Source organism: Bombus fervidus, chromosome 3, assembly GCF_041682495.2.
Source record: "Bombus fervidus isolate BK054 chromosome 3, iyBomFerv1, whole genome shotgun sequence".
Lineage (NCBI taxonomy): Eukaryota > Metazoa > Arthropoda > Insecta > Hymenoptera > Apidae > Bombus > Bombus fervidus.
This window is the reverse complement of record NC_091519.1, coordinates 5,733,494-5,758,419: the sequence shown is the minus strand read 5'-3', so window position 1 is coordinate 5,758,419 and position 24,926 is coordinate 5,733,494. Positions and strand designations below refer to the sequence as shown.

The following is a 24,926-nucleotide window of genomic DNA, read 5'->3' as shown; positions in this document are numbered from 1 at the left end:
TAAAAAATACTTTTGTTTGGAACTCGTTATTATAAACAATGTAGAAGTATTATTTTTTATATTATACTATAGTTTCTATTGTATCTTGAAATATATACATTTCAAATTTGTGCAGAATATGTTAAAATAATAATTATGTTACTCTATAATTAAATTTTTTACTATTATATTTCTTTAACATTTTCATTAATATTTACCTTTAATTTTGAGAAACAGAACTACTATATTAAAGTATAAATAGTACTATAAATTACTACAGATATATTAATTTCTCTTATTGTAAAAATTTTAAAAATAAACAAGCTTGTAAATTATTCGAAAAAAATAAGGAAACAAGAATCAGATACAAAGATAGTTACTTTATTTTAATAAATATAGAAAAGCAATATTTTGGATATTAAGAAATTTTTATTGAATTAAATAAACATTAAAAGAAAAACCCAAGTATTTTTCCTCCAAGATGCTTCCTTCTAGCTTCTTCGTGATCCATAATTCCTCCACTTGTGGTCAACACAACATATCTAAAATATTTATAAATTACAATTACACCATGAAAATACTAAACTACTCATTGCAAAACCATAAGTTTCTTTACTGAAACTCTTTCTAAAATATAACACTATAAATTTCAATATATATAAACACATACCCAAACTGTCGAGATGGCAACAGGTTGTTGGTCCATTTTTCAATATCATTAATCGGGACATCAAATCTTGGTGAAATTACACCACATTTGTTTAGTCTTCCACTAAGATTTACTACAACTTTGCCACTGCGGTGATCGTCAACAATTTCAAATTCTCCAATATATCCTTGAACATCAAAAATAATTTGGTAAAAAAATCATGTATGTATTACATATGTACATGAACTTAAAGTCAGAAATTAAAGTTAAAAAATAAAACAATTCTTTTACTACTTCATAAATAAGAAAATATTCGTATAGCCTTACCTTTCCTCATCATTACAGTCAGAAATTTAATGATTACTTTTGAACAGGGCCTTAATAGCACCTGCCTTTTTCCACGTTTTTCAGCATTGTTAATGGATTTGAGAGCATCGCTAAGAACGTTCATGCGAACCATGGCTGAAAATAATACATAATTTTATGTTATTTAGTAAGTATTTAAAAATTATATGTACTTCTAGAAAATACACAAATTGTATTTCAAAATGTCAATAAAACATAACCTATAAAGAAAATGGATGAAATTCAAAATGTGTAATTTAATATTTTTATAAGCGTTAGTAATACGATACAATAAGCTTGAATAAAATAATAATCAATTTTAAAGAATACAACTTAAATTTAATAAGAAATAAAACAATAACAATGAAACAGGCAATACTATCTCACTAACCACTTCATACTTTTTTGAGTATTATAATAAATGCAAAATATTATTATAGATCAATCAATTATTAAATCTAGAAACTAATTCATAATTAATTTACATTGGATGAATTTGAAAAACTAAGATTACCTGCGATTTATAATTTTATTTATCACAGCAAAATACACGCTCGACCAGCTGACCGAAAAAGAGAAGTTGGAAGTCAGGGTTACCATAGTAGCCACGTAAATTTCCTTGTATCCCATTGGTTGAAATTCTTTGAACTTAAATAATGGTTCAACAATGGTTAATAATAATCGTCGCTTATTTTACGAATAATAATAATTAGTAGCAATAATTATATATAAAAGACATAATTTTATTTAAATACAGAATACACAATTATATATCCAATCTTTATATCTGAAACTCCATAATAGACGCAAAACGTATTACGCTCCTTAATAGATCAATTTGTCCAAAGAACCATATATGATTGGATTATAAATAAAGCGAATAAATAAATATATTTTAACTGATATTTTTAATTTTGTTTAATTATATCAATTCTTATAAATTTTTTTATACATATTGTTTGGTAATTACTATGCTAATGAGTATTATCTGCGTGTATAGATATGAACGTAGTGAAAACGTTCTGATGAAATACATTCATTGAAAAACAAGATCTGGTATTCTGTCATTGTTCTGTCGATAAGATAGACAAATTCTTGATCAGAAAGAAGAAGATGTACCGTAGAAGAATATAAGCTGTGGTCAATTGATCGAACGATTGGTGATCGAGTGCTTTTGCTGTTCGGTAAGTGTGAATGTGTGTTGTATCAACGACGATTATTGTGCAAGTACCGAGTACTTGTCGAAACACGAAAGCTGAAAGTCGATAGTAATCCACGGTTCAGGAGAGTGGTATAAGGTAACGGTCCCTTGCTGCTTTCGTCATGTTGTCAAAATTGATGAGGAAGACAAAGTTGACGGGAGATGCTCACTGATATGGAGGTTGTTGAGAATTCCCTGGTCCGCGGGCCGCCTCTACTTGAAAGGTTTCCCGGAAGTTTTCACACGAGAAACACGCAAAAAGGTGTAAGTCGTCAGGCAACTATCGGCTGTCCTGTCGGCTTCCTGAAATTTTAACTTCGGTATCACCTGATTCCCGACTTGACTTGCTCATTTCTTTTCCGCTGTTAAGTCTGTTATTTCTAGGTTACGCTTTTTACAACGATCCGCACCATTACAATAATAACTATTTACATTATTTACAGATCCATTGAGGTGTTCCCGCGGGATTTGGCGAGCTGGCGAAGCCAGGACGTGACATCGTACACTCGTCATTCTCGGAGGATACCGCAACACGTATCAAAATCAATGGTACCCTCGCTGCGCGAGGACAATTTTTCGCGATGTTCTCGGTGTCTAATTTATGCACTGAAATATTGAGGAACAGGAGTAAAAGTTATACAGCTGCCCATATACATGCAGAATGTAGCAATTTAACTAATGACAATGGATGTCCACCATCTCTTAGTAAATTATTGGATGAACTGTTAAATCCTATTAAAGATATTGGTGATAGAGAAACTATCAACTGGTGTAAATGGCTAATAGCTAGTGGTCATACCCCGGAGAAGTTTGCTAAAACAGGTACGCCATGTGTATTTTATTTTCTTAAACTGCATAGTACGGAAACTTTTTAAATCCAATCATATTCTAGCCCACAAGTTAAATGGATTGATCATTGTCAGTATTATCACATTAATCATATTTTTGACAAATATAGATATATTTTATGCAATGTGTTTGATACTTTTGCATATTTATATATTGTACTATGTTATGATTATACTATATATAGTTGCTTCAAATATTATTCTTGTAACATATTTCTAAAAGATTTTTTACTTCATTAAATATAGTGTATATATAAATACATATTATATATTATTATAAATAATATTTAATTTAAATGTCTAAACTATTGAAAAAGCAATATATAGAATTTATCTTTAAGATAAATTTAATCTAAGATAACTTAATAACTACTGTAACATAGTCTGATCATTGTTTGATACCTTTAAATAATATGCTTTGTTATGAGCAATATTTTGAAATCTGTGATATAAGTATAGTGCAATTTGCGTATTTGGCAGCAGCAAGATTACCCGTCAAATATATATTTATATAAATTGCTATATTTATGAAAATATAGGTGCATGAATGATCTTAATACATGAGAGAGTAAAGTTTATAAAATGTAGCAAATACTTTGAAGTCAAAACGAAAATTGCCTAGATCAATAGTAATAATTTCAGAACAATATTAAGTATTAGAAAGTTTTTAACCTAATTAAGAAAATTATATTTTTCAATAATGTAGTTATGCAAGTTTAAAACATTTATAATCTTTAAAAACATACATATTGAAACATACATTTATAAAACATATATTGGATTAAATTTTCTTCCATCCAAATCAAATATTTATAAACATTTCAGTGAGAATGTATGATAATGCTACAACATGTGGACTGGTTTGGACACCTAATTTTGTAGCATATCGTTGTCGTACATGTGGTATATCACCATGTATGTCCTTATGTACAGAATGTTTCAAAAAAGGCAATCACTATGGCCATGATTTCAATATGTTTTTAAGTCAAGCAGGTGGTGCTTGTGATTGTGGTGACTCATCCGTTATGAAGGAGTCAGGGTAACAATTTTATCAAATAAAATTGCTTGATATTTAAGAGAAGAATGTTATTTAATAGAATTTTTGTCTTAGATTTTGTGATAGACATGGTCCAAAAGCCGCTGTTGATAAGTCAACTGCTCCTTCAAATTTAATGTGTGTGGCAGAAGCAATGATGCCTAGAATAATTCTTCGCCTTATACAACACTTACGCGAGAATTGGTATATCATATATCTTTCTATTTAATTATTAGAAGTATAAAAAATGTATAATGTGTGGAAATATTTTATTTAATATAGTACTGTGGGTCGACGAAATTATGAAGCTGCAATTCAAGATGCAGATGAATATCTAACAATGCTCATTGATTTCAATAAAATGGGTGCATTAATGAGGCATGTTATGACATCAGCTCTTACCAATCCACAAAAGTATAGAAGTCTTATGGATCCTACTGTATCAACTGGAGAACCAGAATATGATAGCTATTGCCAAGATAGTAACGAAATATATCAAAATGCAGTAAGGTCTTTGCCAAATCCAGAGCCACCTGATGAATATAAAGGTAAATTTTTTCTTTTAACGTATATCTACAGTTGTAGCATAATATATTTACAATAAATACTATACTGTTTTAGAGTGTGCATCATTACAAGAACATTTACAGCATACTACTTTCTTAGAAGAATTAATGTTTTGGACAGTAGCTTATCAATTTCCACAGAAATTAGTTTGTTTGCTATTAAATATGTTACCGGATCCAGAATATAAAGAAGCACTTACTCGTGCATTTGTATTACATTACAGTAGAGTTTCAATGATGCTTGAACGTTCAACAGACCCAGATACTTTAAGCAATAAAGTGGTCCATGTCAGTGTACAGGTAGGTATTATCCAAGAATAATATTATATTTATAATAAAGAAAGTGCTTGATGTGTTTGTACTTTATATTTCAGCTATTCAGTAATGAAAGTTTAGCATTGAAAATGGTAGATCAATTAAAGTTGTTGCATGTTATGGTAATTGCTTTAAAGTACATGATGAGTAAGATATTGATTCAAAACACTTTACATGGTGGGTAATATTTGTACAAGTTCTATTGAACTTTCGGTATTTGTTTATTAACATTAAATATAATTTCTTATTTTTTTAGATCCAGATAAAAATTTTCATTATGTAGTAGACTGTGAACGACAAGTAATGAAAGAACACTGTTATTGGCCTATTGTATCAGATTTAAATAATGTTCTTTCACATAAGCCTATAGCTGTTAGATTTATGAGCGATGATACACTTCTAGAAATGTGGTTCGATTTCCTATCTATGTTTCAAGGTATTATTTAACTTTTGTACAATTGTGATTATAGTTACTTCTACACATAATAAAATATTTTTGAAATATTAATAAAATACTTTGTTGTGCCTATTCCTAGGAATGAACGTGAATCAACGAGAATTAAATCAACACGTTGAATATGAATCTAATACGTACTACGCTGCGTTTAGTGCCGAGTTAGAAGCTAGTGCATATCCAATGTGGGCTTTAGTTTCTCATTTACGTGGTCCTGAAAGTGCTGCTCTTACTCGTAGGGTGCTATCATTTTGTCTCACGGCATTACAAGATTGGTTAGACGCCATAAATTTCACTCATCCAAATGTGGTAAATAATTAAATATTTATTTTGTAATAACATATTTTCTACTTTTCCTAATATGCAATTAATTAGTTGAATTAAGGTATCGATAATATTATAGCCCTGATATCTCTCCTTTTTGTTATAGAGTGACAGTTTACAAGTATCATTTCATCTACCATTGCATCGGTACTTTGCTGTGTTTATGTGCCAAGCTGTGCGTCAACAAGGAGCTACCCTAAATGATTTATTACCTCCTACTGATATGTTACATCTTCTAATGATGCATCCTTTACGAGTTCAGGTAAGTACTTTTCTCTACTTCCTAGTATATTCTTTCAATGTAGTTATGATGTGCATATACAGCATTTTAAATAGAACTAAACTAATATTTGAAAATATCTATAAAGAATCATGTTTTCTGCAGACATTATTATTTCGAATGTCATTGAGTACTTTTAGTAGAATTTCATTATGGCGATGTGTGTATATAATATATATGGATATCGGTTGGCTTTTTTCGAATAGTTATTTTATTTAATAAATTAAAACAATATCAAAAAGATACTTCGAGCAATGAGTAGGTTTACATTGAGTTATTTCAATAGCATAATATTAGAGAAAATCTGTGAATTTCCTATTTAAACAATAAGATATAATTTCTTATAAAGTAGCAAGTATCATTATTGAAGGTCTTATTGGAATTGGGAGTGTAAAAAAATACAAAAGGAATTTAACTTTTGTGATATGTTGTTTTAAAACAATTATACATGCTAAGATGGCACAAAAAACAATTGTTTAATGGAGAATTGTTTCTAAAAAAAAAAGGAGTTATTATTGATATATAATCAATTTTATAAATCACACTTATCAAATTTAAATGTAAATTAATGAAAGACATATGAAAGTAGAAATAAAACACAAAAGAGAGTTACGAACTATATCTTAGTAATACGCGTATAAATTACATTCATACTACTCTTATTTCATTTGGAGCATCAATAACTGTATCTGTAGAAGGAGATAAATCAACTTGTAAATGTTTACTAAAATCATACGTAATTAATCTCATTGCTACAAATCCACCCGATCCTGATCGGCCTTTATGAAAAATTCCGGCACCTGCAATTGGAACTGGTGGATTTGATTCTACTGGTTGAATATCGATGAATGGTATTGTGTTTTGAGCAACGTCACTTTTTTGATCACTTGGTGCAAAATTCAGGTATTGGAATGGTTTCGAGTCTGGTAGTGCTAGAAGAGGTAATCGAGTTGGTATATCAGGATTCTCAAATGTCACTTCAGTTCTGCAAATAATTATAATGCTAGATAAGCAAACACACATTTACAAGTATATGAAAATATGTACAAGACATATGCAAATTTTACCTATTGGTTCTATCATGACTGATCCAGAAACTCCTCTCTAGCGGTTTTATTAATTTCCCAGTCGTAAAATTAAAAGATGTCATTCTTGCTTCTAAGTTTAATCGTGAACCAATCATTCGGAACTTGAGTCCTGAAAAATAGATATTGCAAGCATGATATTTAAAAAGGGGTATGAAAGAAACATAAATTTACACATAAATGTACCTGTCAAAAGCAAATTGTCATCAAGGACTAGATCATCTAAATCTAACCCTCTTTTTTCCCATGATAATGTGTGATAGTCAACACCATTTTTAACATTGTTATCTAATACACTGAACTCTTCTATTGGTTTCCACCGTATAGAAGATTTATTAATGTATCCACGTGACATCAATTCACCTTCCTGTATCTGCATATGTATTATTTGCTTCACTTTCTTGAACCGGATGCCCGTCACGACTCTGTAACAAATAATATTATTATTAATTATGAAAGCAATGACATTTTAAGAGTCTTCCTAAGATATCTACCATAGTCAGTCACTTACTTATTGTTTGCTACATCAGATACAACTTCCCTTAAGCTGAAGTATCGATCAGAGTTTACATTATTGTCATCACAGTAACAAAAACAATAGCTACAGTGCCAGAATAACCAACGCCACCAGCTATCTACTTTGGTTGTTTCTCTCTTACAAGTATTTTTTTGTCCGAATAGTCGACCATTTTCATATTCTATGTATTCGTATCTTCGATCACTTTCCTGTATCTAAAATAATTTATAAACACTTCACATACATTCTTATTATATAACATTTGAACGCAGAAAAAATTTTCAATTTACCGAAGGACAAATCCACATATCGGAATCAATATATTCGCATTTTAGTATTCGACCGTTACATTTGCGCTGTTGGGAGCAAAATTGATTTTTGTAACATCCATAAACTTTCGAATATTCGTAATAAGCACAATTTTCTCTGCAACTCGAATCCTTGTTTAAGTCCACTTCGTTCACAATGTATCCTTGGAACAACTGTGTTAATTTGGTGTATGTTTCATCTGTAACAATTGTTTCAGTTATATCTGTTACACATGTTACACGCGAAAGCAGGAAAATATACCTAATTTATGTAATCTCGCATCACATCTCCAGAGTTGTCGTGGAGCAAACGCCATGGCTGTTTTAACAGCCCGCAGAGTTTCCATCGTTCTCGTCTCATACTGTTGCTTCACCACTTCCATTTCTTCAGTGAAATTAGTACCTACATCAAGTTTATTATAATTATAAAACGAATTTTTCAATAATAATATACTATATTAGGTGCAGCATACTTTCCTTTAAATAATAAACGAACAGAATATTTTTTTAAAAATGATAAAATCGTGATTGTGAACTGTATACTATAGCATAGAATTTTTAAACATAGTTACAAAAATTGGAGAAGAAAACAAGTTATGCAATATACAAATAACAGTCACTGCACCATACCTGGGTTATAAAGCCGCAGCAGCTTATAAGAGAATTGGATCATACCGTAACCCTTGATTTCCGTTAGGGTTACCGTTGTATATAAATTATAAAGTAATTGCTGAAGCGACTGATTTTCATTACAAATTTGCGAAGCTGCTTCCTAGTGAGAAACAAACAGAAAAAGAAAATACAAAATCTGTCCATATTGAACAATAAATTCTTAAATCTTTGAATTGCTAATTATCAAAGAAGAACGTTCGCTACTTCGTTGATCATCAGAATAGGAAGTTTTTTTACAACTCGTTTATTTATTTTTGTACCTGATAAGCCGAAACGAACAACTTTTCGTGCACTATCAGGTCACCGATTCGAGTGAGAGCGCGTACAATTGACGCATTCGGGTCGTGTAGAATTATATCCCAGAAATCGCTCAGCTTCGGTATGTCAAGAGGAATCTTTCTGCTGACTATCTCCTGTTGCATCGTTCGAAAAACTTGGTACAGACCATCTATTCCTTTTAGTTCGTTTTCTGTTCGAGCCCATAACCAAATAGAACTCAATGCATTTAAATTTTCATAACCATTGGTCAAGAAGTTTTGTTCTAGTTCATCGCCGAATTTCTTAAAACTTTTTATAAGCCATAGGTACTTTCCACCATCTTCAAACTCGTGGAGCCTTGAGTGAAACAAATCTCTCTCTAATGTTTTCTCCAATTGCAACAACTTATTTCGCATTTCGTCGATCAATGTTGTATCGTATTTTATACCCATTGTCCCCCATATTATGCAGAAAAACAGAAAGCATACATGGATGTTTGGTATCTTCATTTTGTAGTCTATTTATTTGATTCTTGAAGGGTTAAATTTTTCAATTATATATATAGATAAACCGGTGCATAAGGACTTATATTTGATCCATTAGCGTATTTAATACCTGTATGGAAATATAAGATTGAAGTTCGCGCTAAAAAAAATTGTTTCAATGCACAATCGTTTGATAAGTTAAATATTTCAGTCAAGAGTATTTTGCAGACATAAATAGTCTGGTGTACACTCTTCTTATTTGTTAATTAATTAGTTAATTAGTATATTTTGTGATTCATTCCGTGCCGTGCGTCGTACTGCTGATCCACAGTAACCATAGCAAATAAGGATACATTTGTATTTGCTTTTTAAGCAAGTTGTACATGAATGAAAATTCAGTTGACAAAATTCTATAGTACCGTAATTTCTTATAATTATCATTCACGAATTGGTATGTAAATATCGTACTTCCTCCTCTAGTCTCTTGTTGTTTTTCATGTCAAAAATGTTATTGGTGGTGAGTCATGTTTAACAATACGGAATTAAACAGTGTGACATAGCTGTCATTACTTTGACCTTACTTAAAAGTCTACTACAACTCAAGTTTCTCACGGCTCGGAATAAATCAATCGTATAATGCAGAACGAGATTTCTGTACAATTTAAAAAAAAAAATACCAAAATAAAACAGTATTCATAATACGTAATGGCTTGGAATCTCTGAGACTAAGACGTGTTTATAACAACATTTCATAATACTGTGTGTTTGTGCGAAATGTACACATAGATTGCTACACGCTAAGCTCAATGGTAAGGGTCGAATGTACCGATTACATTGATAATTAGATACGTCAGTAATTCGATTAGAATCATATCGTGCGTTTCGTTCGCGGAAAAATTATTAAGATATATGACATCTCGGAGATTTGTTCTCGATTGATAATGCTTTTTTGTCTTCGGTAGGTCACGTTTAATTCATATAAACGTGAGTCATCCGCTTGTAGCTATTAACTCTTCCGGTGATTCAGACAATTTCGACAATAATCGATCGATATTTTGAGCGCCTGTCCTTTCATTTCGATATAGGTAATAAGTTTCTCATATCGTTGTGATGTCTTATATAGAAATCTTTAAGAAGCGATACTTGTTTGTTCGGAAAAAATGAGTCGGTAATCATATTTGTCCAAATTTATAGTAATTGAAAATTTATAAAAATCGGTTACACTGTATTAAAAATAGCCTCTTTTAAAGTTTTGTCGTATCTATCGTGATCTTATTACATGTGCATTTTAAATATACTATTTAAAACGTGATTGGTTTTTAATATCGGTTGATTTAAGTTAGTCATTTCTGTAATATTTCTTTCTTTATTATTTATTTTTAACTCTCCGGAAATCACAGTTTATCTGACAGATACATGTTAAATCTAATTCTAAATATATTTAGATTCAAAATTGTTCATTCTTTACATTTAAATTAATAATTATGTAGTTTATATACGTAAATATATCTATATATTATGTTTTGTATTAATTTTAGTATAATTAAAGACGTTATATGTTTATACAGTTTTTTTCACAGAAATAAGCATTGCAGCATAGATTTTAAGTTATTTTGTCCCTCAGATATACAGTGACCTTTGATGGGATTTTTACGATTACGTCTTCCGCACAGTTAAATAGATAGAGATATCTTTTGATATTCGTTGACGCTACATTGACAACTATCGTAACAAGTCACGAATTATATCTAATATTTATTATTATCGAATTACAAACAGATCGATTTCGAAGGTAAAGGTTAAATTATTTTCATACATATTTTATTCACAGATATATCAATAAATACCTTTTTAACGAGTATACATGTTATGTATGTATGTATACAAATTTGAAATATTATGTGACGATTTTAAAACGTACAAATATTGTTTTAACGTGACGCATTTGTATTTACATACAGCACAAATCCTGCGTGCAAGTATTCAAGACGACACGACAGAACGATGTGAGAAACTTTAAGGTGGTACTGTTATTCGGACAGAATATCTAAGAACGAAATCCCCTACCGTTTTTATATTCTGTAAAGTATATAATACACTTGACTAGCATCACACTATTTACTGATAACTCAAAAATAATATTCGATTTAATCTTAACGTTACTTTTTCCAATGGCTCTATTCTATTAACGAATGGAAAGTAACGTTTGAAAGTTTTATAGGCCGTGAAAGGTTAGCATGATTAATTGAAGCGTTTCGACCGTAATAAGCAAAAGCATTGAAATCTGATAAACTATTAAAAAATCTTATATATCCTTTTTTTAAATACTTGGATTATTAATTCTATGTTGTTTAGAAATGTTTCACTGTATATATCGTTGCACAAACATTCGCTCAACAGTAGTCTTTTATAGTTGGAAAGTAATTGATAGTCGTGTTTTTGATGCAAAGAAAATATACCTCCGGAACAAACACTTTTCCTCGTATGCACAGGCTCTACTAAGAACTTTACGTTATTGTTCCCGTCATTTGACTCTCTGTGTTCCTCCCCTCTCGAGTTGGGATCGTTCGAGGCTTAATGGTGTTACATATTTCTGCGCATGCTCCTCTTCATTCTCCCTCTCTCTTTATACTTCGTACTTAAATCATTTGCACAAACTGCATCATTGTTGTTCCAACAGAAATGTTGCATTTCGTTTTCTTGCTCTTTATTGGACATTGAATGATTGATTTAATAAAAAATTGTTTGTAAAATGTACTCGTTGGCAGAGTAGACTTAAAATTTTTAAGTTTTTGTTGTAACGATCACGTTACAATTCTTTGATAATTATTTTTGATAATACAAAATTGGAGAGAATATAGCTTACGCAAGAGTTTGTTAGATAATTAAACAAATCATTGTTTATTTTCCCTATATCATTAACTTTGTTAAGTTTATTCTATTTTTTTTTTTTTTTTTTTACCGATTTCTTTAAAAAGATAAAAATATATATAGTACACGAAATAAAAGATTTTTCGGATAATAAACAATAGCAAAGTTATTGTAGTGTTATCTATGTCGTACCGAGTGTGTAATTTGAATAGGTACAGATTGTCGGATGTCATTTGATCACTATGATATTCTCCCGTATCTAATACCCCTTGATAGTCACGATTAACTAATTTCTAACAGTACATTAACGGATATTCGAATCGCCAAAATATTAAATACTTCAAAATTTGTTCCATTTCATATAATCTAAAAAAATTATTTTACACATTCATGAAGTTGAAGGAAATTTTTATTTTTCTAAGTTTTTAGAAAACACATTTAAAATACATATGTTCCCACTATTACGCGTCATTTTTCTTTGTTGAAATGTGTTTAAAAATCTACAAAAACTTACTTGCATTTGGTTTGCCAATAATATGAGAACGCTTCTGCTAAGAATCTCGTCGGGAGAAGGAACAAAAAGCCGATGAATGCTTTTCAAAAGATCAGGGAGAGCATCCGATCTCGAGGAAACGCACGTTCTCGCGAAATCTTCTAATGTGTACCTCTCGTATTTGTTAGGCGCTTTCGAATACAAATGGAAGACATTGTATAAATCGTTGATTTTCCCAACGAATTGATCAATCATACGTAACTTTTGATCCAGTCTTTCTTGTAACGGCATCTCAGTTAAAAGTTTAGCCACAATGCTGTCCAAACGCATATCTATCTGTTCTTGAAAAGTATCAATCTGTTGCGATATTTTCGATATACGATTCTTTAATTCTTTTTCCATTCTGTGAACAAATGGCAAATTGTTGTCATACTCAGAATCTTCTGGACGTATGAAGTCCCACGATTCGAAAATGTCCATCACCACCTCATGTCCGAATTTTATTAAATCTTTTACATCGACATAACCAAATTTAAAACTATATGCAAATCGTTCTGCGCATAACATACAAATAAAAATAATCTTCAAATTAATTGGTGCCATTTTTTTAATTAATTTGAGAGGAAATTAATTTGCACAAATAACACTAATCCGATCTTGTTCTTCTTTCTTCCTTTAGCATTTGATTATCGAAGAATTGTTTTCTTTATTGTCACAAGTTTTAAAGCTATACAGATAATGAGGATGGAATCAAGTTTTCGGAAAATTGCTGAAGAATTAATCACACTGACACGAGGAAGAGCTCTTAGTCAGCTCTTCGGACGCTGTAAATGTCCCCTCTTTGTTCATTGATCGTAGAATCACTACGAACAGTGCGAACTGACAACACAGCAGTTGAAAGTTGGAATTCTTTCCAGTGACGGGATTGGTTGATTAAGTGGGGGATTTACCATAGTCTACGAATCATGTATTCTATGGGAACCCGTCTCTTTTATATTTGGATTTCAAATGTTTCGTACGTTACATGTTAACAATATCATGTACATAAAAGTAGATGATAAATGTATATGAATATACATGACAATTATGACAAATAAATTTAAATCTTTGTACAAATTTATTATAAGTAATGGATCACATATAGACATTTTGCTGTCTTCTATATGTTTAGAACTTATTTTTTTATTTCAACAGTATACCTGAACATTTCATGTTAAATAAAATTTTATTAATGTTAGAAAAATTTGTATTTCATTTATTTAACTCTATGTATCATATTTAACAATTATTAAAGTAACTGAAATTATAGAAAACGAAACTCTTTTCAGTACCGTTAGCTTTTTTACGCATCATGCATACGTTAAAAAATAATACCTTCAGCTATGGAATTAAATAATTTCTCAATAAATACCTTTCTTTCAAACTTAGTTTTTATACTATTTCATGCTGTGCTACATTATATATTATATATCTTATGTTGCTGTAATATATTGTTAACTATTGAAATAATGAAAATTAAGACAATGAATTTTTGTTTAGGTTGCCTTTTATGAAATTTTAAATGGATTGTGGGTGCGTAATGGTCTCCAAATAAAAGGTCAAATTATGACATACATACAGTGCAATTTTTGTAATTCGATGGTAGATGCTGATCTTTATCTACTTCAAGTTTGTGCAACAAAGTTACAACCAGATATTTTTCTAAAAACAATCGTTAAAAAGTAATTTTCAGTAACTTATTAAACATATATTTATATTATACATACCTTTTAAATTATAGTTATATTTGTCAATAATGTTATTCCATTAGGTTTCATATAAAACAAGAGATGAGTCTTTGTTTGTATAGAACTCAAAATGAATTCATGGATGGAGAACATGACACACCAATGTTAGAAAGTTTTTTAACATTTCTAGCTATATTGGTTAATGTTCGGACAAATTTAGGTAAGTTCTTCATGCCATTTTCTTAAGTCCACTAATAACATATGGAATCTACATACATATATGTATATAAAAAATATGATCTTGTTATAGGTTTATCTGATCCTGAAATGTCCCGCCTAGAAATGGTTACTTTATTATCTATGGGAGATAAGACCCATAGTCAATTAATGGAGTTAATGCCCGAACGTTCTGGTAGTACCCAAAATAGAGATTTCGAATCTGTATTAGCTGATGTATGTTTTATGTTTCTTTAAACAGAATACAATTTTTTTTTTTGTAAGTACAAATTGTAAAATATGATTTACAGGTTGCAGTGTACAGAGCACCTAATCTTGAAGCTAGTGGAAATATGCAGCAAGGAATGTATGGTCCAAAACCACGTCTAGTTTGGGAAGAATTATTTGATCCTTTACACGTTTTATTAAGAGCAGCACAAAAAGGAGATTTCCAGATGGCAATGGATCGCTTTACCGAATAGTAAATAAACTACATTTGAAAAAATAATTTTAAAAAACATGAAAACCTTATACTATAGTTCTTTTAATATATAAAAAATTATTGGTTTATTTTAATTTTCATAATTTTGTCTAGTTCTTTCATTAAATATTTTGTAAATATTTCAGTGTAAAACAATCAGGAAAATTGAAAAATAGTGCAATTCCATGGCCACCATTTAGGCATCCTGCTCCTGTTTCACCAGCATATGATGATCCACGAATTGTACTACGATCAAGAGTTTTTCATGCTATGATTTTAATAATTTTATATAAGGCTGTGTATGGACACAACATATCAGAGCATGTAATGGCACTGACTATTTACTTATTAGAAATGGCAGTAATTACTGCAGAAATACCTGATAAATCTGTAAGTAACTAATTATAACAGAATTACAGAATTATAAAATAATAATACTATTCTTTTCATGTTTATCAGATGAATCCTTTGTGTCAATATAATAGTAGTGACGAGTCATCTCGTATAATAAAAGATATGGATCTAGGTGGTTGGTACAAAAGTGATGATTTATCAGAAAATTTGAGGACAGTGATACCTCAAGTCATCTTGATCCAAGAGTCGGAGCCAAGTAATTCAGACAGTGAGTAAAACTATCATTAAATTACATTGGGTTACATCTTGCTACGTATGATAGTTTTTGCTTTGACATTTTGCCATTTTCTTTTAGGTGATTTTGAGTGGGAAATTCAAGGTGAAATGGCTGAGGTTGGAACTTCACTCATGATAAATGATGCAACAGATGAGGGTTCCTTAGAGGTTTTAGCTCTTCCATCTTTAGATACTATTACTAATGACACTGGGTTACAGATTGCTGTGAATGCTTCTTTACCTGCTTTGCCTCAACCAAATGGTATGTTTTGTTTCCGTATTTTCATATATTTTAAGAAATCATATAAAACACATTAGTTAAGAACAAGTTGTAAAATAAATTGATAAACTAATTCCATTTTTGTAAGCTTTGTAAATTTTATGTATATATTAAAAACAAACAATCCTTTAAGGTTCCTCTACGTAAAATTCTTAATCTGTGTTAGTACAGGGTACAATATATATCATATTTTATACATATATTATGCTGTATGTTCTTAACTATAAAATGGATACTTTGGTGTTGATCAAACCTATTATATAATATCGCAATGATGTTTTATTCTTTTCTTAATTATTTTATAGACCAATTTCAAATAACTTTTGTACCTGAAGATGGAATTGTTACTATATCAGAAGCTAATAGTGAAGATGATTTAATACCTTTACAAAGAGCTTTGCCACCAACCACCGAAGAATCCATGGCCCTTGCCATTGAATCACCTCCTTTACTAAATAGTATGTTATTTAATTTTATCACCTTAACCATAGTTATATCCTTCTTATCAATGTTATGCATTCTGTATTGTCGCAAAATATGTACATACTCTGCTTTCTTCTATGTTAATCATATAAAAAAAGACACTAATTTTATATAGAAAAAGACACTAAAACGAATGTCTTCTAATTAATATCGTTTTATATTAGAACATGTTTTCATAATCTTGTATTCTTTTTTCAATCTTTATTAACTATATACAGATATTGGTGGTCAACCTGCATTGCCACCTACACCTCAACGGCCTGCTGTTATGGCTGGCAATGAAATAGTTGCTGCACCCACAGTGTACTCAAGACTGAGTAATTCTAGAGTAACAACAACAGAAATTGTTCCATCTACATCAAGTTCATATAAACATTTCAAAAGAAGAGATGCTCAGGTAATGATTTACATATATTCTAGTAAATCAATTGTCATATTTATTAATTTATTATTTTATAAATTTTTTTCTGTTTAGGGTGGATCATTACAATCACAAACTGTAAAAGTAGACGAGAGTATAATCACATTATTGTTAAAATTGCATTCACAGTTGTCAGGTGTCCCAGATAGTTATAACCCCGAACAAATTGCAATGTCAGATAATGAAGCTAGTAGCAGTTCATCCACAGAACCAACAGAATCACGAATTGGTGATGGTCCGTTCTTTATCGCGCAAATACTGAACAAAATTACAAATTTAGATCCTATGTGCAAAGATGCTATAAATGAAGCTAGAAACAAATTATGGCCAAGTATGCAGGAAAGCGAAGATAAACAGCGAGAGAAAGAAGATCGAGAAAGAGAAGAAAGACGAAGACGGGCGAAAGAAAGACAGCAAAAATTAATGGCAGAATTTGCCAATAAACGAAAGCAATTCATGGAAAAAGCAATGGAAACAGGTAAAATATAAAGGATAAAATATGTATATAAGATTATGTATATAAGATATGTATATAAGATATATAGTTTGATATACTGTATGTAAACAAAATGTAAATAAAAATTATAATGTTTTGTTTAGATGAAGCAGGGGTATCGGGTATGGATTGGGATCAAAAAGATAATGCGACTAAACTAACTAGCAAAAAAGAATACGATTGCGTTATTTGCAGTCAAAGTAGTCCTAGTACTGAAGATAATCCTATGGGTCTTGTTGTATTAGTTCAAGTAATTAAATTCGTATAATTTTATTCATATAATTTCATTTTTATTGACTACTTACTTAATTCTATATAAATTCTATTCTTAGGGGACAAGTGTCATTGGTCATGAACGACAGCAACCAGATAGATTGCTTTTACCTACTTCTGATGATGATCCGCCTATACCAAAGTGTGATACACGTGGTGCCTATTTTGACCGTAGAATGGATGCAATGGACCGACATTTTGATACTGTAAATATTTACCATATAATATCCATTGAATACAGTAAAACAATTTATATATATTCTTATTGGTGTTTTACAGATTTCGTTGCTGTTATCCGTTAATCTAGGTTGGGAAGGTGGTGTATATGTGCAAACGTGTGGACATCATTTACATTTAGATTGTTTATTGCCATATGTAAAGTCTCTGGGTCACCAACAAAGACAGCTTTCTCTTGCTGTAGATAATGGCGAATATCTATGTCCACTTTGTCGACAGTTAGCTAATTGTTTTCTTCCACTTTCTCCTCAATTGGGAAAGCGTGGAACAATCGTCCGATCTCCTTACGTCCCTTTCACTACGATACTCCCGGAGATAAATAATCTTCTAAAAGAGGTACAACGAAATCCATCAACTGTAAGTATCTCAAAAATTTTGTTTACTTGCAATTTTATATGTTCTTTGCAATTAACAACATATACATTCTTTATAGAGACGAACATTTTTGTCTGAAGCAATGCGTAAAGCAGTACAGGATATGACAAGATGCACAAATTCTAAGTGTCAACAACAACATAGTTACAAGAGTTTGTTTGTTTTCATAACTTCTATAGCACGAACTAATTTTGAAATTGAACTTGTTCAACGTGGTGGATCATTATGTATTCCACCACCTACTACGATACCTTTAAGGCCAAAACGTGATTGTATTGGTACATTTATTTTATTGTTGATAATAGTTAAAAATAACTAGGATTGTAGATTTTACATTAATAACATTTTCTTTCAAGTTGCACTTCTCGATGTTCTGGCAAAAAATGCACGTCTATGTATGATTTGGCCAGTACAACACACATGGCAACAATTATCTGGTTTGCCTCCAGAGCCTGCGACTCCACTCGCTTTAACGCTACACGAGGGAGAAGTTCCCTTACTTCTCAGAGATCCGACTGCTCTTCTTATACAGTTTATATTATTGTTACCTTTGCATGCTGATCAAGGTAAGTAAATAAATTCATTTGTAAATATTTTAGTAATTTCATAAAACTTAATTATTTATTTTCAGCGTATTTCTCTAGTGTAGTAAAAGTAATCTACAACTTATTGTACTATCAAGTTATAGTACAAATAAGCGGTGGTCTCACACAAGCAGAGAGAAATACATTTTTAGGAGATACATTTTTAAGAGAATGCATCGAGCGCGGTCCTATATCTTCTGAAACTATATTCTGCAAAATCATTGAATATTTCAATAATAGCCCACTCTACCACTCAGATACTGTTTTATATGATCCATCTACTTCATCGTGTACACCATATGCACGAGATAAAATGCACAGTATCGAACAACAGGTACGTATAAATTAGTTAACATAATTCATAATTTTCTTGTTTTCCTTTTAAGATACATTGTCACATACATAATTATATCATTTCAGATACAATTTATGTGTTTACCATTTTTACGAGTAGCTGCATTGCTCCGTTATCATTTATATGAGGAACCATTACCTATAATTAGATCACCACAAACTGAATTTGCGAGATTAGTTCGTTATTTGGAATTAGTTACAGAAAATATGGATTGGAACATGTTTAACTCTGCTGTAGCTCTGAACTGGCAAGATAGCGAAACTAGTATATCAGTGCCCCGTATGTGGTGTGATCAATTCCTTGCTTTCGTAAATCAAAGCGATGCAGGCAGGTATTTAATTATGGAACAACATGTGTCGTGGCAGGTACCCAAGTTACTGAGCCTTCCAAGGGAATATGAGAAGATTTTCACAGTATGAATATATATAATTAATTATAGTTTACATATCATCTTATACTTGAATATTAAAACCTTATAAATGATTATTCATTTTTAGTATTATCATGGAAGACAGTGTCGTCAAGGTCATTCAATTCCTCAGGAGATTAGTATCTGTTTATTGTGTGGTGCCATCGTTTGTTTAAAGCAAAATCGCAAGCAGTGGAATGTATGCGAGGTTGTTCAAGTAAGTACTTTATGTATATATATGCTTTTTTTTATATAAGCATAAAAATATATGAGTTATATAAACATAATTCTTCCTTGGTTTATAGCATTCGATAGATTGTGGAGGTGGAACTGGTATATATTTGGTGGTGACATCAACCTATATTGTAGTAATTCGTGGTCAACGTGTCTGTTTATGGGGATCTTTATATCTCGATGATTTTGAGGAAGAAGATAGAGATCTGAAGTAAGAGTCTCACTTTAATATCAGATAAGATATTGAAAAATTGCAATCTATTTCTTAATACATTTATATTGGAATTTTTGTTATATTATTTTACCTCTCTAGAGATATATCAATATTATACTGCACTTATTAATTTCTTTTTATAGACGCGGGAAACCTCTGTACCTAAATCAAGATAGATACCAATTGTTAGAACAGCAATGGCTAGCGCATAGGTTTGACCATACAAAAAAAACATGGGTATGGCATCGTGACATACTGTAACATTTTACAGCGTTGAAAAGTGCTTACTCTAAAACGAGTAGAAGACTTTCAACAGGTTTATTTCCATACAATGCCTCGCCAAGAAATAACATCGCTTTAAGAATTAACAGATTGCTCTAATATACTTTATGGATAATTATATTTATTATGATGCAATGAGTAAGTAGACATAATATTGAATGAAAGTATTACGAGAAAAAAATGAGGTGAGAGCTGAATTAATATTGTTTATAGTCATAGTACATGAAAGATTATATCCGAAGAAATTTATGTTTTGAATTACACATTGTACATTCTATTTAAGTATATACATATAAATTATGTCCTAATAAAAAAAATACTTTTTAGTGTGTAGCATTTGTACTTAAGACACGAGAACTATTCAATTCTTTTAGTCGAAATTTCGGTTACGCTAAGAATTAGATAAATTATATCATTGAAGATAAATATCATTATTAATGAAATCATAATTTTGTCTGTTAAGGAGGATTGAATTTATTGTGTGCTTCTTTTTAATGTAGGGAAAATATGGAAAGAAAATCCGTTATATCCTATAATTTATTATCATAATTACTCTGTTAATTACAAAAAATCTTGATTCAAAATTTTCTTTGCATCCGGTTTATTCAGAAATAGAATATTTTATAATTCATTAATAAATCAAGAAAAATACTAAGGATTATATTAGATCTACAATCTATAAACATGACAAAATCAAAGACTGAAGTCTTTATAAGAACTCTATCTCTGAATAAATTTAATAACGAGCTCGATTTTAAATCTTTGCATAATTTTGTTGCAACTCATAACACGTTTTACTCTGATTTTAAATTTATATAAGCAAGGTAGAAGTATTGATCATGCATGAATTTTTAATTAGAAGGTAAAGGGGAAATTGTCATGTTAAATTGGCGGAGATGTTAAGAAATAATTTTCTAGAATGATACATTAACTATAACAAGAACGGCATGCAAATTATGTTTGGAATATTAAATTAACACGTGTTTTTATTGTTAAAAGATCCTGTTTCAGCAATGTAGTAGTAAGTGAAATTGTTATTAACACCATAAACGATATTGTAAAACCTTCTCTTGTAAAAATAGCTTTTGTTCTAATTTAATAATGTGAATTTTTCGCAACAGTTCATGAGAAACTATAGGAAATCATTCACCGAACAGTGAACTCGATATTCAAACAATATTTGATGCATTATTTTTCTGTATGCATATTTATGGGCTGTGTATATGAACCTATAAACTCATTTTATTGAACGAACTATTTATCTACTCGCTGATTTTTTTTCGCACCGGTGCATAAATGCTAAGTAATTGTACTGTGGCAATTAAGTTGTTATTGTTTTTGAAGAAGCAATTTATATGCAAACATTTAACTAAAAACTGATCTTAAATCTTCATTAGTATACATTTCAATTTTCAATAAATTAGTATTTATGACGAAAAAGTTTTCCGTCTGAGACTTTAATTTTTGTGAAACTACTAATTTTTGTGATTACACAGGCAAAAAATTGCTTCTTCCAGATTATAGATCACTGTAAATGTGTAATAATGATAGGACGCCACATAGTAGAATTACTGGTTAACTCAAGATGATCTGTACATAGTTAATTATTTTTACGAATGTCCGCTTATAATGTTAAAAATTTGCGAATAATACATTAAGAAGTGCTAAAAAATAAATAATAATAGCAATTATCAACTCTGTTCAATGTATAAATAAAAGCAATTCTATTAAATGAAAAGATTGCCTTATAATCTATAAGCATTTTTATTTCTGTAACTATTTCTTAAACAATATGTAAAGTAAGTAGAGAAAGATGAAGAATCATTTATTTTCTAGACAATTATTACAAGTAATTTATGCTTTTGGCAGATGCAAACATGTCTTGTGAAATTGATAAAGCTATGTAGATGCAATTTTATCGTAAATCTAACGATTATTACAATATTATTTATATCAAAATCATTTTCTACTTTTGTTACGAAAATGAAAGTCTAGTTTTTATTATTATTCAGTTATTCTTCTATTTAACAAATGCTACAAGTTTCAAGGTAGAGTACTACTAAAGGTAATGTAATTATTGATTTTACTTATTTGTTCTCATTAAAACATCTATTTAAATTGTTTACACTATTTAAAAAAAAGCGAATGTTGTTTAAACATACAATGAAAGAAAAATGCCAATTAATGTTTACACCTTATTAATGAAAACAGAAACTATATTACTTATCTGTACAAGAATAAATTTTATTACAATTTGTAAAAATTTTGTCCTGTTAAATCAATGAATAAGTATTTTGTAATGAGGATGCCCATATAGAATCATATAGCTTCAAATTATATATATCAAAAAATTTTTTAAATTTGCAAGTCTTTGGCCTAATGCTTAACTTCAATATAAATCAAATAGCAGTTTTTGAAAAATGAGAACCTCTTTTACTAAAATTTATACATAAAGTATAACTGTACAGCAGTCATTTTTATTATGTATAGTGATTTGAATTTTTGTCATTGTTGTATATAATTTACTGATGATAACATAAAATGAAATCTAAAATAAGTTCTTCAGAAACATCCACATTACTTACATCGAATTAATTTCTTCATAATTTATCCATGAAAATTAATTTTTTGCATACCAGTAATGCATATCTTTTGAAGTAGAAAATACTTTTGTTAATATTAAAATTACATAGAAAAGGCAAAGGGAAAATATTACAATTATCTCTTTTATTATAGACGTACCTTAAACGCAACAATTTTGTTTAAATCATATTCATATTATGTAATATTTATCGTACTTCAATAACAAAATTAAAACTTTCGAAAACTCCCGCGATCTAAATCTATAAATTTGGAAATCCATAGAATGCAAATATATTGCCAAATGTTATTAATAGACAAAACTCACTGTATTTAAGGCATGATTCTTTTTCAGTTTCTTTTTTTTTTTTTTTTTTTGTTTTTGCTGGATGAACATATACATTGTATGAAACTGACTGTTGATGGTCCTTAAACTTGCCACGTTACAGGAATGTAGAACTGCACATCAAAATGTTACGTAAAAAACCAAATTACATGTTTCTTTAACATACATATATATATATATATACTGATAAACTTGTCCATTTCTTTACGATAGTCACTTTCACTTTAAAAGATATTGAAACTGAATAAATTTCTTCAGTAGTGACCACCTGTTTGCTCTTGGTATACTTCAATAACATCATCATTTTCCATTTCCAACTAAAAAATAATATTAATATCATATTATCATTGTACAACGTGGAATTATATTAGTTATAAATATAATAATGAAGTTAATTCAAAAAAAGATAAATTGTAATAAAATTTTATTTAATTTTAAATTATTTATTTTAAAGGCATAATGGTAATGTAAGGTAAAGGTGTAATGAATTCCTACTTCTACAATGGTTAATTAAAAATTTTAAACTTAGAAATTTACCTGCTTTGGTGTTTCGTCGTCATTAATTCTTTTACCATCAAATAAAAACCTGAGTGATGTCATAGGAACACCCTAAATAAATTATAAATATGTTTTAAAATACACAAAGAATATATTACTTTAGGTAATTTCGCAATAAGAGATAAAATTATCACTTTTTTCTATTTTTGAAAGATTAAAAATACTTCCGTAAATTACATTTATAAATATAGGATATATATAGAAATTTATTCAAAACTAAAAAGTCTTCAAGTCATAATGATGATATAAAGTTTTCATGAACTTTTTAACTTATACTTTTACTGTACACGGTTTGAGTTAGTTATCACATGTCATGTAAAAAATAAAATAAGAAAATTTTTGCGCTATCCTTTTTTATAAATTATTTTTTGAAATGCATGACATTTAGACACACGCTTATTTTGAAAAGTGAACTAACCACACGATCGCTGTACGATTTCTTTAATTTACCCATTTGAGTGGTCATCTTTACCCTAAAGTGAATTTCATTGCTGTCCTAGAAAAAAAGAAATTATGAAACCTGTCATTAAACGTCATGGAACTAAGACGTGAATATAAAAGAATAAAACGGCAACTTCTTACATTTCCAACAACTTTAAGCTTGATGTATTCGGAATTCGCGTCGCCTGGGCCGGCTTCAGGTTTTTGCTCCTAATACGCAAGGTTAGACCGATTAGATTCAAAATATGATTGAACATTCAAATGTTATGTTGCATCTATACCACGAAATGTAGGTCAATAAATTGCTCTTTAAAATCGGGAAGCTCACCTGATTATCAGACATGGTATTTAATTAAATATAATAGTTCTTGACCACGCGCCAGAACAGTAACCAAACACAAGCACGCAATATGGCGCCGCACTTTTGTCAGTTTCACAGTCTTCTATTCTAAAAATGAAAATTTTAACATTGTGTAGCTATTTTCGTTCCAAAAGACATCAGCTTCTGGACATCAATTTCGCTTAAACTTCATCTTTCAAAAGTTAATCATTGTTTATATATTAATATATACTTATATGTGTATATATGTATATGAACGCTAGATAAACATTCATCTT

At 29.9% G+C, this 24,926-nt stretch overlaps 4 protein-coding genes across 16 annotated transcripts; 1 reads left to right on the top strand and 3 right to left on the bottom strand.

Moving 5' to 3' along the window:
* Positions 1-344: 344 nt before the first annotated feature.
* On the bottom strand, positions 345-1,621 carry LOC139985868 (small ribosomal subunit protein uS8A). The gene is made up of 4 exons (XM_072000702.1): positions 1,488-1,621; positions 956-1,090; positions 650-815; positions 345-521 (listed from the first exon to the last, which is right to left on the bottom strand). The coding sequence occupies exons 2-4, from the start codon at positions 1,086-1,088 to the stop codon at positions 428-430; spliced, it is 393 nt and encodes a 130-aa protein (XP_071856803.1). The 5' UTR covers positions 1,089-1,090; positions 1,488-1,621; the 3' UTR covers positions 345-427.
* Positions 1,622-1,969: 348 nt separating this feature from the next.
* Ubr3 (Ubr3 ubiquitin ligase) lies at positions 1,970-22,134 on the top strand. Of its 8 annotated transcripts, XM_072000661.1 has the most exons (31): positions 1,971-2,157; positions 2,258-2,543; positions 2,618-2,996; positions 3,848-4,061; positions 4,134-4,262; positions 4,341-4,606; positions 4,680-4,924; positions 4,999-5,116; positions 5,196-5,375; positions 5,476-5,702; positions 5,824-5,979; positions 14,226-14,407; positions 14,497-14,633; positions 14,724-14,866; positions 14,941-15,110; positions 15,257-15,500; positions 15,570-15,732; positions 15,820-16,002; positions 16,326-16,478; positions 16,722-16,900; positions 16,979-17,402; positions 17,525-17,670; positions 17,753-17,899; positions 17,973-18,287; positions 18,364-18,583; positions 18,662-18,871; positions 18,937-19,223; positions 19,310-19,657; positions 19,742-19,870; positions 19,959-20,098; positions 20,245-22,134. In XM_072000661.1, exons 3-31 carry the CDS (start codon positions 2,756-2,758, stop codon positions 20,360-20,362), a joined length of 5,814 nt encoding a protein of 1,937 aa, XP_071856762.1. In that variant the 5' UTR covers positions 1,971-2,157; positions 2,258-2,543; positions 2,618-2,755; the 3' UTR covers positions 20,363-22,134. The 8 variants fall into 8 exon arrangements, with proteins under 8 accessions (XP_071856763.1, XP_071856762.1, XP_071856755.1 ...); XM_072000654.1 differs by lacking the exon at positions 2,258-2,543; XM_072000658.1 differs by having other exon boundaries at positions 1,971-2,271.
* On the bottom strand, positions 6,607-13,548 carry Orion (chemokine-like protein orion). Of its 5 annotated transcripts, none has more exons than XM_072000674.1 (9): positions 11,782-11,921; positions 8,840-9,452; positions 8,538-8,679; positions 8,170-8,310; positions 7,890-8,107; positions 7,594-7,814; positions 7,269-7,507; positions 7,065-7,194; positions 6,607-6,982 (listed from the first exon to the last, which is right to left on the bottom strand). In XM_072000674.1, the coding sequence occupies exons 2-9, from the start codon at positions 9,344-9,346 to the stop codon at positions 6,646-6,648; spliced, it is 1,935 nt and encodes a 644-aa protein (XP_071856775.1). In that variant the 5' UTR covers positions 9,347-9,452; positions 11,782-11,921; the 3' UTR covers positions 6,607-6,645. The 5 variants fall into 5 exon arrangements, with proteins under 5 accessions (XP_071856775.1, XP_071856777.1, XP_071856776.1 ...); XM_072000676.1 differs by having other exon boundaries at positions 11,710-11,864; XM_072000675.1 differs by having other exon boundaries at positions 11,651-11,857.
* On the bottom strand, positions 21,383-24,773 carry LOC139985870 (small ubiquitin-related modifier). Of its 2 annotated transcripts, XM_072000706.1 has the most exons (6): positions 24,637-24,773; positions 24,450-24,518; positions 24,286-24,363; positions 23,847-23,918; positions 23,527-23,626; positions 21,383-23,422 (listed from the first exon to the last, which is right to left on the bottom strand). In XM_072000706.1, the coding sequence occupies exons 1-5, from the start codon at positions 24,649-24,651 to the stop codon at positions 23,564-23,566; spliced, it is 297 nt and encodes a 98-aa protein (XP_071856807.1). In that variant the 5' UTR covers positions 24,652-24,773; the 3' UTR covers positions 21,383-23,422; positions 23,527-23,563. The 2 variants fall into 2 exon arrangements, with proteins under 2 accessions (XP_071856807.1, XP_071856806.1); XM_072000705.1 differs by having other exon boundaries at positions 21,383-23,626.
* Positions 24,774-24,926: the final 153 nt, after the last annotated feature.